Source organism: Bidens hawaiensis, unplaced genomic scaffold (genome assembly GCF_021521415.1).
Source record: "Bidens hawaiensis isolate Kalapana, Puna unplaced genomic scaffold, B.hawaiensis_p1.1 tig00006484_1, whole genome shotgun sequence".
NCBI classification, from domain to species: Eukaryota; Viridiplantae; Streptophyta; class Magnoliopsida; order Asterales; family Asteraceae; genus Bidens; species Bidens hawaiensis.
Window position 1 is genome coordinate 1,154,176 of NW_027491435.1, and position 18,048 is coordinate 1,172,223.

An 18,048-nucleotide genomic window follows, 5' to 3' on the forward strand; every position below is an offset into this window, starting at 1 on the left:
GGTGGGATGGATGAGTTTTATATAGTTTTTTTTTTTCTTTTTTAGTTAATGATTATATAATTACTAATATTATATATTACAATTAAATATATTTTATAAATATATGTATTTTAATTTATTTGTAAATATATAATTTCAAATAAATAAAAATAGAAAATGAATAATGATAGAGAAGGGTGCATACCCCTAGATTGAAAGGTGAGGTTGAAAGACGGGGAAAGCTGACGTGACGTATATGTGACGAGTGAGACAAATAGTGTTAAAGATGTATATCCCTTTATTTTACAAATAAGGCAATCTGATGGCTTAATAAACAAGGAGCGACCCGAGCGCGACACATAGAAGTTTAGAGGTTAAGTTTATATATATTTATAGATTATTTTTTAATAACTATGTATTGCACAACCATTTCGGTTTCTATTTAAATAAGCGTCTTATGGACCTTATCCTTCCAAGTTGTAACCAATATTCTATCTCGTTCCACAAAATATAATATTGCATAATTGACAGTTGTTCAATAAAGCAGGCCGACCTTTGTGAATTTATCCCCTTAATTAATTCATCCGAATTCTTTATCAAGCCTTCGCGGGACCTTAATTTGTTGACATTTTAACCTTACTTGCCAGTCCTTTGTAGATATTTAAACCAAAATCGAATTTTTAATCAAGTTGACAAGTAATACCAAACAAATTTCAATGTATCTGTTCAAATTATAATTTTTAATCAAGGTGAAAGTTTACCTATTGTTTTTCAAAAAACCAAATAAATAAATTTTAAAAGTTCACCAAACACCTCCTAAATTTAACTAAAATTACGAAACAAAAATTTTGCTGCTTTCATCTCTATTTTTATTATAAGAAAAAGTCACTACCCAAGAAATTGCTCCTGTATTTCTTTTTTATCTCTATGGCATCTTCATCCACCAATTACCCTGCTCCCACCTCTTCTAGCTCATGCAAATATGATGTATTTCTCAGTTTTAGAGGAGAAGATACCCGCAAGACCTTCGTCGATCATCTCTTCTCAGAACTTGTACGACGATCTATACATACATACAAGGACGATGTAAAACTACCGAGCGGCGAACCGATTGGTCCATCCATCTTCAAGGCTATTGAAGAATCACATATTGCAGTGATCGTATTCTCTAAAAACTATGCCGGCTCTTCGTGGTGCTTGGACGAGCTTGCATATATAATGAAATGCAGAGATGAGAGGGAGAAAATCGTTGTGCCTATATTCTATGACGTGATTCCTTCAGATGTAAGAAAACAGAAAGGGGAATTCGGAAAAGCATTTGCCAAGCAAGAGCAGAAGAACATCATCAAAGTTGAGTCATGGAGAAAAGCAATTATTGATGCAAGTAATCTTTCTGGATGGGAGCCTAAGCACTTAGCCAATGGGTAATTTTCTTCATAATAGCACTTTTCATAATCACTTTTAAAACTTAGTCTTCTCTTTTTTTAAAGTTATTGTTTGGTTTCTTCATATTTTTGTTTTTTGATAGAACTAATCACTAAATTTGAAGATGTGCTCACCAAAACAAACAAAAACCTAACTAACTAATCGGCTATGATTGGTTATGGGGTATAATCTCACCAATCTAGACTAATGTTGAAAACCAGATTTGATACAACGACAGTTGAAGTCCGGTCCGGTTTTGAAAACCTTAGTTAATACTGTAATCAGATTTGTTAATCAATAGTTCTAGTTTATGTTAGTCAACCTTCTTGTTCTCTATCAATTTTTGTCTTTGATTACCAACAATTGGCGTCAGAGTAGTATTTAAAGAGCCGTTTAAGAATTAAGAGATCGGTTATTGATCATCAGCATCTCGATCAATCAATCAAGAAGTGCTTAAATCGAGAACAATTAATTTGGGAATTGTCACAAGCACTGGATCTGATATTAATTATCCCAAACAAGAAGTTTACCCCAAATTTCAATCTCAACTTAAGATTAAAGTACATATATAAACAACATAAATAACTTAGATGACCCAACACAATAACCTGTTTAGAAAATATAGACAAAGGAACTAAAACATACAATAACTCTAAGCCTATCTGATGCAAGGCCAGCTTCAATTTGTCAATTCTACAACCCTCGTCAACAACATAAGAGAAAAGAGTTAAAATCCAAACATAAAAATGAGACATACAATATTATTTATTATACGAGTTGAACTTAGATATATATTTCAACAACTGAAGAGTCAATCACTATACGAGAATCGATCATCAACGTCAGTAATTGATCATCAATATCAGAGGCTAGCATTAAAGGACGATGCCATTGCTTTTTTTTTTAATTCGCCCACTAGCTACAATTGATCAATAAAATCTGAAGGAAGCCTTCTATTGCTACAGAAATTAAATCAAGAAGTTATAGGGCAGTGCTTATCAACAAATTGATCAACTGAAAGCAGAAGTAGGAAAGATTATAACGTTTTATTAGAAAGTTTAAAACTACATGTTTTAGAAAAGAAAATTACAATGTTTTAAAACTACATGTTTTTTTTTAATTTGGTTAACAACCGAGAAACATTTTATTATTTATATTGTTACAAGAAACATTTTATTCAAGGATTAAGTTATTACTCAACAAAGAAGAATTTAAATTATTAAAAGATAAGATAAATTCAGAAGCAATATATATATATAGCAGACAGAATTCCAGTGTCTAATGGGGACCCTACAATGGATTTCATTTTATATCTATCTATCCTACAAACATATCAAGAAAAAGAATAATGGATGGGTCCTTGGATTTATTTGTGACTTTGAGGAGCTGTATGAGATGAAAATCTCATGTACGGTTTTGCAATAGGGATGGGAACAGTGATGTTATCATCTACTATGATTATCTAACAGTTCAAGTACAGTTGATATAGTTGAAGCGCAGTCAAAATATGGTTTTTGGGGATGGAATTTGTGGCGTCAACCTATAGGGTTTCTAGTTTTTCTAATTTCTTCCCTAGCCGAGTGTGAACGATTACCCTTTGATTTACCAGAAGCAGAAGAAGAATTAGTAGCAGGTTGAGAAACCATTGTCAGTAGAAATTATTGGTTTTGATTTGCTTTGCGATTGAAAAGCATGTATACCGTTGTCATTTGAAACAAATGGTTTTAGATGTCCCTAGGAACCGGAAACCCCGTGTACTGTTCTCAGTAGAGACAGTTGAGGGCGATTTACTCTATGACTGAAAAATCTGTGTACTGTTCATGGGAGAGACATTTGGGTTTTATTTCATTTATAATCTAAAACCCGTTGACTTTCTCGTTACACACAGTTGGTTTTGAATCACTCTATGACTGAAAACCCCCATGTAATTTTGTCTATGGAAACTCGGTTTTGATTCTCACCGCAAACAGAAAACTCGTGTACTTTTTCGTAAGTAATAATTGGTTTAAATTCGTCCTAAGTATCATGGGTGTTAGCCCCAAAACCAGGAACCTCTTGAAACATAGTTATGATCAAATTAATTTTTTATCATAATACGAATGATAGGCTTTAAACATAACAGGGATTTGCTCATGAGACATAGTTTTCAAACCAAATTCAAACATCATAATAGAAACAACGTTCAAAAAACTTGCGTACCTAATGAATGATAACTGATTATTGTAAAATAACCACCCCTATGTGTGTGTGTGTTTATGGGTGGATGGGTGGGTGCTTGTGTTTATCTTTTTTTTATTTTTGACCATATAATTAAAGAAATGAGAAAAAAAAGATGATTGGTTGGTACGCAGTAGTTTTATCGGTTTCTCATAATTTTGTTGTTTTTCTTTTCTGAAATCCCAACACCCCCTCCTCTCTCTCTCTCTCTCACTATATATATATATATACTATATATAATACACCAAAAAAGGGTAAATTAAGACACTTATTTTTAAGTAATTTACAACATTTAAAGCATGAAGTACATGTGTAATTAAGGGTAAACTTGTCTTTTAAACATAATTCACTCAACTTACAAGTTTGCCCTCTCATCTTTAACAATATCATGTTTTTAGTGTCAACTTTAAACCAACTTCTCACCCACGATTTTTAAACGAAAATAAGTTTTTCATACGTTAATATTTTTATAAAAATATTGCACCATAAAAACGAGTATTTTATTCTCTTTATTTTGTATATAATATTATTATAATTTTTTCAATTGAAAAAAATAATATGTTACGTAGGGGTGTTCAATGTCGGTTTTGATTGTTTTTAAACGAAAACTAAACCATTAAAAATTGTAACCAAACTATTATTAACGGTCTGGTTCTGGTTTGGTTTAAGAGTTTAAGCTTTGATAATAAAATTTGCTTATAATGATTATTAATATAACCGTATCATCAATTCCAACTAAGTCAAAATATGATATTTAAAAAGATAAAGGAAGTAAAAAAAACGACTTAAAGTAAACAACCCAGTCGGGAAACCAAACCAATGACCAGTTTAAACAGTTTCAAAGTTTTAAGCCGAACCATGAACACTCATAAGTGTTACGTGATTAATAAATTCCGCGTTCAAAGAACCGCTGCATCGCGCGGGCACTCGTCTAGTATATATATATATAAGGGTGGATTAACGTACAATAATGGCTTATCGTACATTACGTACGCGACCTTCCAGAGTGTTAGATTAAAAACACGTGGTGGTAGTTTCGTAAATAACCCAACAGTAGTTCGCGATCAAATTCATTGATTACAAATCGACTATCCAAATTCGGAACTCATCGCTCTATCTCATCCAATTTCTAAACTCTAACCACAGCTTAAGGTATGAAATATTTAAAGTAAAAAACCAAATCAAAATCGAACGTCGTTGAACATCAAGAGATCTTCAAAATTAATCCAAAAAAATGATGATTTAATCAATCGAATTGTAGAAGTATTTAGATTCATCAATCGATTATGAAATTGCAGAAATAACGTACTCAATCGAGCTCTGATTAGGGTTCAAAATATTAAGTTTTAAACGTGCTGAACAAAACTAATGTAACACCCTTGGCAAACACAACATCGTCCCACTCTTAGGAAAATCCCACATCAGTCGTGGACAAGAGAGATCCTTGGTTCATAAGTAAATGTCCTACCTCTTCAATCACCAACGCGTTTTGGGCTTAGTTGACCGTGGAGCACATAAAAATTCCACGGTTAAGCGTGCTTAGGTGGAAGTAGTACTAGGATGGGTGACCTTCTGGGAAGTCTCCATCTGGCAACCAAAAACAAATCTGTGAGCTTTTCGTGAGCAGGGCGGACAATATTGGTGGTGCGAGGGGCCGAATGTTGCAGGTGGTATCAGAGCCACTCTTGTGTCGTTCGGGATGACAGGACACGCCTCATCGAGGACGATGAGTCCAAAGGGGGGTTGTTTGTAACACCCTTGGCAAACACAACATCGTCCCACTCTTAGGCAAATCCGACATCGGCCGTGGTCAATAGAGATTCTTGGTTCATAAGTAAATATCCTGCCTCTTCAATCACCAACGCGTTTTGTGCTTAGTTGGCTGTGGAGCACATGAAAACTCCACGGTTAAGCGTGCTTAGGTGGAAGTAGTACTAGGATGGGTGACCTCCTCGGAAGTCTCCATCTGGGCAACCAAAAACAAATCCGTGAGCTCTTCGTGGGCAGAGCGGACAATATTGGTGGTGCGAGAGGCCAGATGTTACAACTGAAGACCTTTAAACGTTCTGACAAAAAATAAACATATTTAAACATTCTGAAACGTTCTAATACTTTTTAAAAAGTTTAGAAGTTCAGAACTTCTAAACTAACAAGAAAGTCCAGAACAAAATGTTTAAATGTTCAAGCCAAATTCCTACCCTTAAACATTCAAATGTTAAACCTTTAAACGTTTAAGGTTATTAGTTTAAACCTTTATGCAAAAAAAATTTAAACGTTCAACTTATACGTTCATACCTTTAAACATTCTGAAGTTCATATAAAAAACTAAACACCTGTAACATGAAATTGAACACTGAAATGACTTCATATAATCTCGTAATCATCAAACAGTTATCAGTCAACCGTCAATTTGATAATCGATTCCATCATATGAACAAATATAGAACGTCTGCAACTAGGTTTCTGCAAATGGCGTATTTCAATTCAAATCAATAAAAGTGTGTGTATCCAAATGACGCCGGTGACGATGGTTGAATCGATGCAACGGTTAATTAGGATGGAAACGATTTGAAATAATTTACAAATGTGCCACTACGTGTTTTTTGAAATCTATGGTTGAGGGTGTCGCGTACGTAATATACGATAAGAGATTATTGTATTTTATGATTTATCTGTATATATATATATATATAGTGGGGTTAGAATAAGAAGTGGAGTGTATCTAAGAAGTGTAAGAAGTAATCTGGTGCGTTAGATATGTTGATCTGACGGTGGATATGGAAAGTGTGTTTATTGTGCGGTTTGTATTATTTTAGTTGCGGTGTGTTTATTGTGTGGTGTGTTTTATTAGATATAATGGTGAAAACACATTTTCTACACTTTTTAGGAAAAATATACTTCTTATTATAACCTTGCTCTATATATATAGGATTGGGATCATGTGAGAACTATTTTGAAATTAAGAACTTTGAGAACCATTTTTGACTACAAAAAACGCAAAAATTAAAAAAATATATAAAACAAAAAAACGCAAAAATAAAAAAAAGTAAGAAAACCAAAATTCTTATTTATCATCCTGGTTTCATAAAAAAACGTCTCGGTTTAGCTAAATTATACATATATGTATAATATGTACATATATGTACATACATGTGTTTTTTTATACACATATGTATAATTTAAGGTAAATGATAATGTACATAGGTATACATTACGTAACTAGAGATTAAATGAAATTATACACATGTGCATTACACGAAGTTTTTTTAATAAAACCGGAATGAAATATAAGATTTTTGGTTTTTTTTACTTTTTTAATTAAATTTTTTGTTTTGTAATTTTTTAAATATTTTTTTTTGAGATTTTTTTAGTGGTCTCAAATGTTTCTCAAAGTTCTCAATTTGGAAAGGGTTCTCTTAGGATCCTTACTATATATATATATATTGTTGTGTCACAAAGTTTTTGGATTTGTGTCCAAGTATATAACATACGTAAAGGTATGCAGGCATGAATCAAAAGGCATAAAGAAGATTGTTGATGTTATATCACAAAAATTGTTTTCCACAAGTACCTATGTTAACGTTGATGAAGGCCTTGTTGGAATGACTTCTCGCATAAGTGACATGAAATCACGATTACAAGTTGGGATACCTGGTGTGCGCATGGTTGGGATATGCGGGATTGGTGGTAGTGGTAAGACTACACTTGCCACTTCTGTTTATATGGATATTTGTCAGCAATTTAAAGGTTGCCACTGTATCATTGAAAATATTCGAGAGGAATCAAGTAATATTAATGGTTTGAAAGATTTGCAAAATAAACTTTTATTAAGTGTTTCCAACAAACTAACTGAAGTGCAAAGTGTCATAATGGGAAAACGTGAAATAAAAAAAACGTTATGTGGTCTCAAGGTATTAATTCTTCTTGATGATGTGGATGACGGAAAGCAACTTGAGGCTTTAGCAGGATCACACGATTGGTTTGGTGATGGGAGTCGAGTAATAATCACAACCAGAGATGAACATTTGCTAAATAAACACAGAGTAGATGATGTCTTCCGTGCGAGTTTATTATCACATGATGAGTCTATTCGTCTCTTCTATAAACATGCATACTGCAAGAATAAACCGGTAGAGGATTATGATACGCTTTCACGACGTGTAGTATCTTATGCTGCCGGACTCCCACTAGCGCTTATAGTTTTAGGTTCTTTTCTTTATGACAAAGACAAGAATGAGTGGATGGCAACCCTAGCTAGACTAAAAGATATTCCAGAAACTGAAATAGTGGAGAAGCTTAAAATTAGCTATGATGGACTTAAACTTGCTGAGAAAGAATTATTCTTAGATATCGCATGTTTCTTTAGAAGGAAGCGGAAAGATGAAGCAATGGAGATACTTGACGTTTGTGGCCATCACCCTGGTATAGGGATAACAGTTTTGAGACAGAAGGGTCTTATTACAACTTTGGATGGTATTTTTGACATGCACGATCTTGTTCAGGAAATGGCCTTCTACATAGTTCGAGGAGCTCGTCATAACAACCCTGAAGAATATAGCAGGATTTGGCGATCTGATGAAATCGAAGAACTGTGTTCAGGAAATGCAACTACAATGGTTAAGCAAATTTGTTTACTAAACATTTGATCACGTAATGATGCATACCCAATAATAATATACTTTGACCCAACACTTACACACATCCAGTTTTTCTCTATTGATACAGGAAAACTACAAGATTGAAGCGATACAATATGAAAGCAAAATTCTTTCATCCCACATTTCTAAGGTGCATTCAAACATGAAGAAATTAAGGCTTTTTATTATGACTACTCATTGGAACAAATGTAATATTACATTTTCTGTATTGCAGGACAACTACAAGATTGAAGCAATATATGAAAGTCTTTCTTCCCACTTTTTTAAGGTTCTTTCAAACATGAAGAAACTAAGGTTTCTTAGTGTGACTACGCATCATGACAACTTTAATGAAGGGCCTACTTTGCTTTCAAATGAATTGAAGTATATACGATTGTCTGGTTCTTTTGAATGGTCGTTGCCCCTAAATTTTCAACCAATGAAGCTTGTTATTCTCAAGCTGGATCATACCTTGCAAAACCATCTTTGGAATGGAAAACAGGTACTGTATATATAAAAAGATGCCAATATGCTTCGAAATTCAACATGGATAGTTTCCAAAGTCTAGCAGGTGGTCAATATTTTTTGGGAACTATGGTCAATGTAGAATTGTAGATTAATATTATCATAGATTCTTTTAATAGGTTTAATCTATTTTTAATCTCATTGATTGGTAGTCGATCATAACATAATATTAATAGGAATGTGATCCTCATACACCACTCCATGTTGACTGGACATGCCTATACGGCTCGTATAGGCCTATACGGGCCGTATAGGCTACGCATGGCTGACATGGGACAATAAACACATCTTTTTGCAGCCTATACGACCCATATAGGCCTATACGACCCGTATAAGTGTTTAAAGACTCGTATTGCTCCCTGACACACCATAAAACCTATACGGCCATATAGGACTATACGGCCGTATAGAAAACTTTTGCAGAAAAAGTCAGCCTGCCTTAAAACACTGTTAAGCGCTGCCAGAAGATTAATATACGAGCCTATACGAGCTGTATAGTGCTACATATTACTTAGTCAAATATGTTATGTAAATTTTAATAGACAATTTATTTTATTATAAAATTTCATATCATTCAACTTTTCAATATAAAACATAATTCTACATAAGTGAAACAAAACATGAAAGAGTCGAAAAAAAAGAGCGGCTAAAATTGCTAAAAAAATATGGTGCAAGTCAGATAATATATTTGGATGATGGCTACTTATGATGTTAAAGTCATAAATCACATAAATATATGGTTGTCAAAAAATTGTGTCCAAAAATACGGCTCATATAGGTCTATACAGCCCGTGTAGGACTATACGAGGCATTACAAACAATGACCGACAAAATGGTTTGAGAGGATCTTTAGCGGTATGGGAGGATCTAAGCCTATTAATATCCTTGTATTGAGTTCACAAAATTTAGATACAGTTTTTATTAAATAAATTAAACCGACAATCAACAATTATATAATATCAAATTAAATATTCACCAAAAGTGAAGTAATAATACAACCCTCTCTCATTGGGTAGAAGTACCTATGTGCGCGACACTTGCACATGATATATTATTTATTTACCCATATATGGCTCCAAATTTTGACTCTTCTGTACTTGTGTATATCAGGATTTGCCAAACTTGAGAACGATTGAACTTGTTGGATTGTATAACCTAATGGAGACTCCAGATTTTGATGGACTTCCAAATCTTGAAAGATTCATCTTGCAGAATTCTCCATGTTTAAAAGAGATTCATCCATCATTTGGACGGTTGGAAAGGCTTGTGTGCGTACATATACAAGGTTGTTCCTATCTTAACTGGTGCCCACCAATTACCCGATCAAAGAAACTCGAGACTCTAGTACTATCAGGGTGTAACGTACTTTTTAAGGTCTCAGATATCCAACAGAACAGTACGGGCAACTTAAGACATGTTAATTTGGAAAGCAGTGGTACCCAAAGTATAATAAGGGCGTCTCACGATCATGGGATCAAGATTCAATATTGTGCAAACCTTTTTGTTACTTGGTTGATCACATGTTGCAGCAATCTTGATGGTGACACAGAAGACCAAGTTGATGTAGAATGTTGTATAGAGGAGCCTTCCTTTATCCAAAACACAATCATTAACCATATAGGATTTCAATCTTTTCATAGAGGATTAAGAAAGTTATATCTCCGCTGGTGTAATTTGGTAGATGAAAACATGTGCTCTAACGTTTTGGAGTTCTCCAACTTAGAAGAACTTGATCTGAGAGCAAATGGATTTTCACAATTAAACTTTAGCCTTTTGCAACTCCCTCGGCTCAAATGGCTCGATGTTTCATCATGTACAAGCCTTGTGAAACTGTCAGAGCTTCCAACAAGCATAGCTGTTCTTATAGCTGAAAATTGCTGGTCACTTGAAACTCTTGGAAGTATTTCGAATTGTAAATGGTTATGGAAAGTGTCATTGATGGGGGATAACAAATTAGGTCTTCTTGTTGGTGACATATTGCTAGATTCCATGCTTCAAGTTACGGTTTACCTTTTCATATTCAACCTTGCTATACACCTGCCCGAATACAAGGGTAATCTTAATCAATCATGCATAATTCAATTTTATTTTTCCAGGGATATGCTATTGAACAACACTTCATCAGTTTCGCCCTTACAGACCTTAAGCTTTGGAAGGAATTTGTACGCATGAGGCTCGGTTGGAGTAAGAGGTTTACGTTACAGCTTCCACAAAATTGGCACGATGAATTTTGTGGGTTCATAATAATCACTGTTTCCACAGCATTCAAAACGCGTATTACCATGGATATCAAGCAATATCCAGAAAAGGATTATCAATTAGAATGTCCTAAAAAGGTTAATGATGCGCCCGAGCTTGATCATCATTCCACAGTATATGTTGCATACGTTTCATTTAGTTCATTGAGGCACACTGAATGGTTGAAGTCAGAAAACAGGGTGTTATTTTTTTCCTTAACCAGTGGAAATGAGTGCTCACTCATTGCGGAACTCGTTCCTAAGAGAAGTAAATTAGGTGATCCAATGCAAAGAACAAATGTCACGCTAGATAGCTCAGAGTTTTGGGATGAACGTGAAGATTGCAAGACCTTTACGATCCAACGTTTAGAATCAAAGTCCTCTATGAACATTTTATGGCGTCCTTGTTACTGGCACTAGATAGTGTTGGCTCATTTTTTGTTTGGCGCAACAGCCCAAGAATTAAAAGATAAAATAGGTTATTAATTGAGTTGCTTAATGACCAACTTAGAGTTATGAGGTTTCTTGTTAGCTAAGTTGGAGTTAATATTATAAATATGGTTCATCAAAGAGAATACACAAAATGAAATCGAGTTAGAGTTTATCAGGAGTCAAACCGCAGTTAAGGTTTGAGATTTGTAATCGGTTTCTTGAGTTATATTTTCTAATTAATAAATGAGAGTTATTTGTTTAGTCCGTATTTGATTGATTAGGACTTGAGATAGACAAACTGTGACAACCACACTTTCCGGTTAATATCTGTACATACTCTAAGCGTGATCACAAGTCATAAGTTCATATTTGGATTAATTTGCACTACATAGGGCTTACAAAGTCTAGCCAAGCCATGCATATCGTTATCATAGGCGGATCGAAGACAAGCCCAGTGGGGTCAGTCACCCACTGAGATTTAATTTAATGAGACGATATTAAGTTTTGTAGTGGTAATTTTGGTAAAAAAATCAATTAACACCCCTTATGGCTTTTGTTTTTTAATTAGCCCAATATTCTATATTTCTTCCGATCCTCTAAAGTGATAAACAATCTCATTCTTTCTTTTTAATGATCGACTAAAAAGATGTTAACTGTTAAACGAAGAAGATAAATATGCAGATGATTCATGAATATCAAGTTCATTTGGAGAATTAGTTTTACCCCTTGGAACCGCCATGGTGAAATATTTTTTAAGCAATGAAGATGTATTTTGCTTTGTTATATTCAGTGTAGTTCATTTTTACAATTTCATGTAATTTATTTTATTGATTATTTTTTACCCCCACTGAGTTAAATGTCTGGATCCGCCATTGATCGTTATCATACATTAGGTAATTTAGAGAATTACCGGTTTATGTACACAAACCCCCTTATCAATAAGAACGTTGGTGAACACATATATGAATCCAAAATGAAGTCCAAATGATCCATAATTCTCAAACAGTGCGTTACATGCTGAAATATCACATTAATTAAAACGTCAAGCACAAAACGAATGACACAGAAGATTGTATTTGCATGACCTTACATCAAAACACTATCTACGCATGAACAAACTTATATAAAGTGTGTGTATAATCTATATATGTAAGACACATTAAACATTCTCCAACTGTATAGGTGTTACTACACTTAGTATTTATTCAACCTACACAAGTTTATAACACAAAAACCATTACACCTATTAAACATGTGATTAAATATAGACTAACTAAACGCTAAAACTAAGCATAACATAAACAAACTAAACCCAAACCATCCCCATCCTCTCCATTGTGGCAGCCATCACCCAAAAGGGCCCTCTTGCCTTGTCTTTCACCAAACCGCTCTGGTGAGATACTGCACCTTCATCCTTCTTTCTCTTGTTAATATACAAGTTTTGAAAGCTTTGCATAATGAACTACCCAAGATTGTTACACTAGAAGATGAATGAACATAAACTAACCACTATAACCTTGTTTTCCTTAAATACATCATATAACTAAAGCTTAAACATGTCAACAATCTTTAAACAAAAGTTAATCTTTGATAAAAATAAGCCTAGATCTCATGAAAGTTGTTGGTGAAAGAGTGACACATTTTTGTAAACTCAAACATATTACCCTAGTTCTAAACATACCCTATGCAAAACCACGAACCTATGGCTTGTAATCAACAAATAAATATGTTAGAATCTGTAACATAAGGCATAAAATATTTGAAAAACAAGAAAAATCATGTTTATGAACTATTGACCAAAGGGTAAAGCTAATATACACCTACGAAGCACGTAAAAGTGGGTTAAGAAGCACAAACTCAATGGACTTTAGATTGTCAGATTTTATAACCCTGCTTCACAAGGCCATAACCCAATCAGTACTTAACAAAAATAGGTGATTCTTGAGTCTAGAAGTAAGTTCAGTGAACAAAATTTTAAGGCTCCGTCTATTGGCACACCCCATTTTTCTATTTGTACACCATTATATGGGTCATATTGATCAATATGATCCATATCAACCCATCTAACAGATAAAAACAGACAAAAAGCTGGCCATGTCAGTTTTGGTTTGGTTGTTATTCCAATATGTACCTTAATGGTCAATATGGACCATATGAACCTTAGTGTGAATTTTTTGTGTCTGATTAAGTTGGTTATAAGATGATATGTAACAATATGGATCATATGGGTAGTATGGACCATATGAACTTCACTGTGATAATTTTTGGTGCATATAAGTGTGATTTTTTTGTGTGTGATTAAGTTGGTTATAAAATGATATGTACCAATATGTATCATATGGGTAGATATGGAAACTAATTACAACTGATATTTGACATGAAAAATTAAAATTTGCATAAATATATAATCAGTTTGTACATACATAGCAAAATTACAACCTTTAAGTGAGAAGGGGCAACCTATTTTTTTGCTGCCCGTTTTTCTCATTGTGGCTTTACTTTTGTACTCGCCGCTAAGACTGCATTGAAGCCATACACTCGCGCCATTTTCTCCTTTTTTTCTTCGATCTTTTAGTGACAATGGCGTAACCGTTATCGGTTCCCCTATTCTTTACCCAATCCTTTAACTCTTCAAGGGAGTTAAATTCTTAAGAAAAAGACACATTTAGACTTAGATTTATGGAAATGGACGTAACTGAGTAGTTCTCATACCTGGTCAGTTTCGAACAAAACTATCGAGTAAGGGTCTTCCTCGTCATCCACTAAATCCTTCTTGATTTGTTCGTCTGCATATGCCTTGTCCGGATAGTTTTTATGTACGTACGAGGGTTCACTACCGTATTCGTTTCTTGAACAATCGTGTTGTGCATACGAAGGTTCACCCCCTTATCTATAGTTCGTGTAATCATGTTTTCGGTACGAAGATTCACCGTGATGGAGAAGCTCCTGAAACATGTTTGTGGTTAAAAGGTGAGCATAAAGATAAAACCAATTGTAAATTAAGAAATAGATATTTTGCCTGGTTTAGGTCTGGCAACACGGGTCTCTTGTCTTATGAACGAAAACCAGTGACGACCTCCTCCTCGTTTAGGGCTGGCTGCAGCGGTTTCTCTTAGGAATTAGGAATGTCTGACTGATCATTAAAATTTTCGCCGAAAATATAGTTCCCGTCCCACCACGACATTGTGACAATTTTGACAATGAGTGTTAATACATGTGAAAGAGAATGAATGTTATGTTTCTCACAGAGTCGTAGGTGATGGATGGTGTTATGGTGATATATAATTACCTAATATGCTCCATATTGGGCAATGTTGAGCATATAGACAAAAAAGACAGACTTGACTTGTGGTATGCATGTGATTTTAAGTAGGTAGGAAGATTCATGTTTTAGAGACCCGTATACTCGTGATTATAAGTTGGTAGGAGGGAATATGCTTTTGTCAGCCTCATATGCACCATATTGACCAATATGAAGCATATTGATTTTGAGTAGGTAGGAAGATTCATGTTTTGGAGACCCGTATACTCGTGATTATAAGTTGGTAGGAGGGAATATGCTTTTGTCTGCATAGAGGAAACAGGGTAAGCCTGATATGCACCATATTGACCAATATGGAGCATATTGCACCATATTGACCAATATGGAGCATATTGTGAGAGATTAGACTTGTGGGACCTATTCACTTTGCATATGATTCCGTGTATGTACAATCATGTATGACATAAAGCACTTTTGTGTCTGATTTGAGGCCATTTATGCTTCATATTGGGCAATATGGACCATATTGGGGGTGTCTAAATAGATGTGGGGGTGTGCCAATATCACGACCCAATTTTAAACCTAATTAGTTTTACACGATCTGGACTTAATTTGGTACCCCAAAACGACTTTACGTACCCCAAAACGACTTTACAAAACTTAGTGGCAAAAGTGTACTTCCCATCAGATTTTGTGTCCCACAAAAGCGAACATAACTCACTCTTAACAAAACCAAATCATGTGATTCTTTTGGTAAAAGATACCTTTGTGACTATGGTTTAAAATTTGCACTTTCTCCTCATGTGAAAATGAGTATAGGTCAGTCAAACAAAAGTTTTCTCACAAGCTGTCACTGAAACACGCTGCATGACCTTTGGACACCAATAAAAGGTTTTGAACCACTTTAACACCTTCAAAAAATATGAGCCTTAGTTTTTTGGAAACCTAAGACACATTTTCACTTGTAGTAAAATTTCAAGTCAAACAAATACCATGTGGTATAGGAAAAAATGTTATTTTACACCCTAAAATCACCGAAAATGTGTTAAGGACAAATATTCACATAAAATGATTACTACTAACTCTAAGTTACCAAATCCTAATGTGAAGCTTGCATGAGAACTTATAAACTTGTATTTAAGTGTTAATATATATAATAACATATATGTACTAATCTGGAACTCAAACGAGCGATAAATCACATAACGAATAACCAGCGGTTCATCGGGATGCATGATAACATATAACAAATACACCAACAAGTATATCTTTTTGGGTGGAGTTTAAACAAGATCAACTTATACGTTGATATTGTATTATGAGATTCTAAGTAACCGTAACTGCTTAGGTGACGGTAAGGAGATCACATGCTTATTTTCAATATTTGCTACCTATCACACTTGGAAAGTCAAAGGTGTCCATGGCCCCCATTTCACGGTTTTAATGTTTTATAAAACTCGGGGGAGAAACGTACTCGCTTGTTTTTGAAAAATCACCAATGCAGGATATTACTAGCCTGGGATGCATGTTGATGCGGTAAAAGAATACCGGAAACGTGACTCGTGTCAATGTCATGCTCCCAATACTCTACTTCCCAAGAATGATCTAATCCCGGTCTCATCCACATGGCCATTTAAAAAATGGGCAATAGACATCATCATGGGACCTTTCCCAGAAGTACCGGGGAAAGTGAAGTTTTTGGTGGTACCTATAGATTATTTAAAAAGTGGGTAGAGGCCAAACCTCTAGTATCTATCAGCATCATTACCATCAAAAAGTTTATTCAGGAATTTATCAATTGCCGGTTTCGCTTACCACAAACAATGGTCAGTGACAACGACACTCAATTTGCTAACAAAAACCTTCAAGAATGAGTAATAACAACACTCATCTGCCGGCCTGCGGAACTGCACATAAAACAAGTATTCACATAAGTAGCGTACCCGCAAGGGAATCGCCAAGTAGAAAGAGCCAATCGAAGTATTATAGACGGGCTCAAGTCAAAGCTAGGGACAAAACGAGCGGGATGGGTAGATGAACTCCCACGCGTCTTATGGGCGTACCAGACACTTAAGAAAACCATCCATGAAGAGACCTTATTTAGTCTAACTTATGGGACGGAGGCAATGATACTCGTGGAGTTTGGGTTACCTTTTGCCAGAGTATTTTTAATTGAGGAAGACAATGAAGCAGAGCTACACTGAGCCTAGATTTGTTAGGAGAATGAACAGAGTTGGCAACAATAAAGGAAGAAAAGTACAAGCGCCAACTCGAGAAGTATTATAAAAGCATAGTCAAGAAGTGCACATTTGTTAGAATAAGGAACATACTTGGCAGCAATAAACCATCACCACCATCCCCATGCCGCCACCACCTTCTCCACCACCTCCAGAAGAACGATTCAGAGGAATGGTGGAAGAAGGATCTTGAAATACTGAGTGAGGAGGGGCAGGTGGGAGATCACCAATAATATCAGCATCAGCTTTATCATCTTGAGCAGGAGTTTCCAATCCCCCCCCCCCTCTTCAATTTCACATCCCTCATTGGGGAAGGGACCGAGAAGGTACCTGAAATGATTTTCCCTTGTCGGAAGCAAGAGGAGACTGACGAGGAGTTGGAACCTTCTCCTTGATAACAGGACCAACGTATGATCCTTCACTCAATTTCTTCTTCTTCATCTTCTTTGATGAATATGCTGGATAATGGAAAGGCAATAAATGAAAAGGAAATAAGAATAAGGCCTAAACAAGAAAAAAAGAATTGTTGGAGAAGTCACAATTTTCTCCGCCAACTTGTCGAATAGGTGCAAGAGCATCCAAGTCAAGTGAGCCCTCTGATACGGTATGTTGAACAGTTGACTTCCCAACATCCGTAGTGGGCATATGTAATCCAGAAGCCTCACCTTTCAAAATCTTCCTTGATTTACTCTTCTCACCCTTGTGGGATTGAGAAACTTTCACCATAATGTCACGAGGAGAAACAAGCATCTCCGCATTAGGACTTGCCAAACTCAAATCATTAGAATTAGGGGACCGGTGTGATGATTCCTAAACTCCTCGCTAGTCTAAAGAATCACTTGCACACACCATCCACAACAAAAATAATTAAAGGACAAGGGTTAGGAATCGGCTCACCAGCCCGATCAACCCCTATCAATGAAAACACAAAGTTCTCACAAGTCTTATCAAGAATTGGAAGCTCTCCCTCCAACAAATCACGACTGATCATAACACCAGGTGAATCTTCAACAATGGACAAAAGAACACTTCCCATGGTTGACTAAAGAACAATAAATAGTTAAAGATACCATCCAAAACGTGGAAGAACACATGTA

The 18,048-nt window shown here is 35.2% G+C and overlaps 1 protein-coding gene across 1 annotated transcript; it reads left to right on the forward strand.

Annotated features, from left to right (window-relative positions):
- The first annotated feature begins 906 nt into the window (after nt 1–906).
- Nucleotides 907–11,440, forward strand: LOC143632581 (TMV resistance protein N-like). Its single transcript, XM_077101064.1, has 5 exons — nt 907–1,403; nt 7,127–8,237; nt 8,494–8,760; nt 9,894–10,781; nt 10,880–11,440. Exons 1-5 carry the CDS (start codon nt 907–909, stop codon nt 11,438–11,440), a joined length of 3,324 nt encoding a protein of 1,107 aa, XP_076957179.1.
- Nucleotides 11,441–18,048: the final 6,608 nt, after the last annotated feature.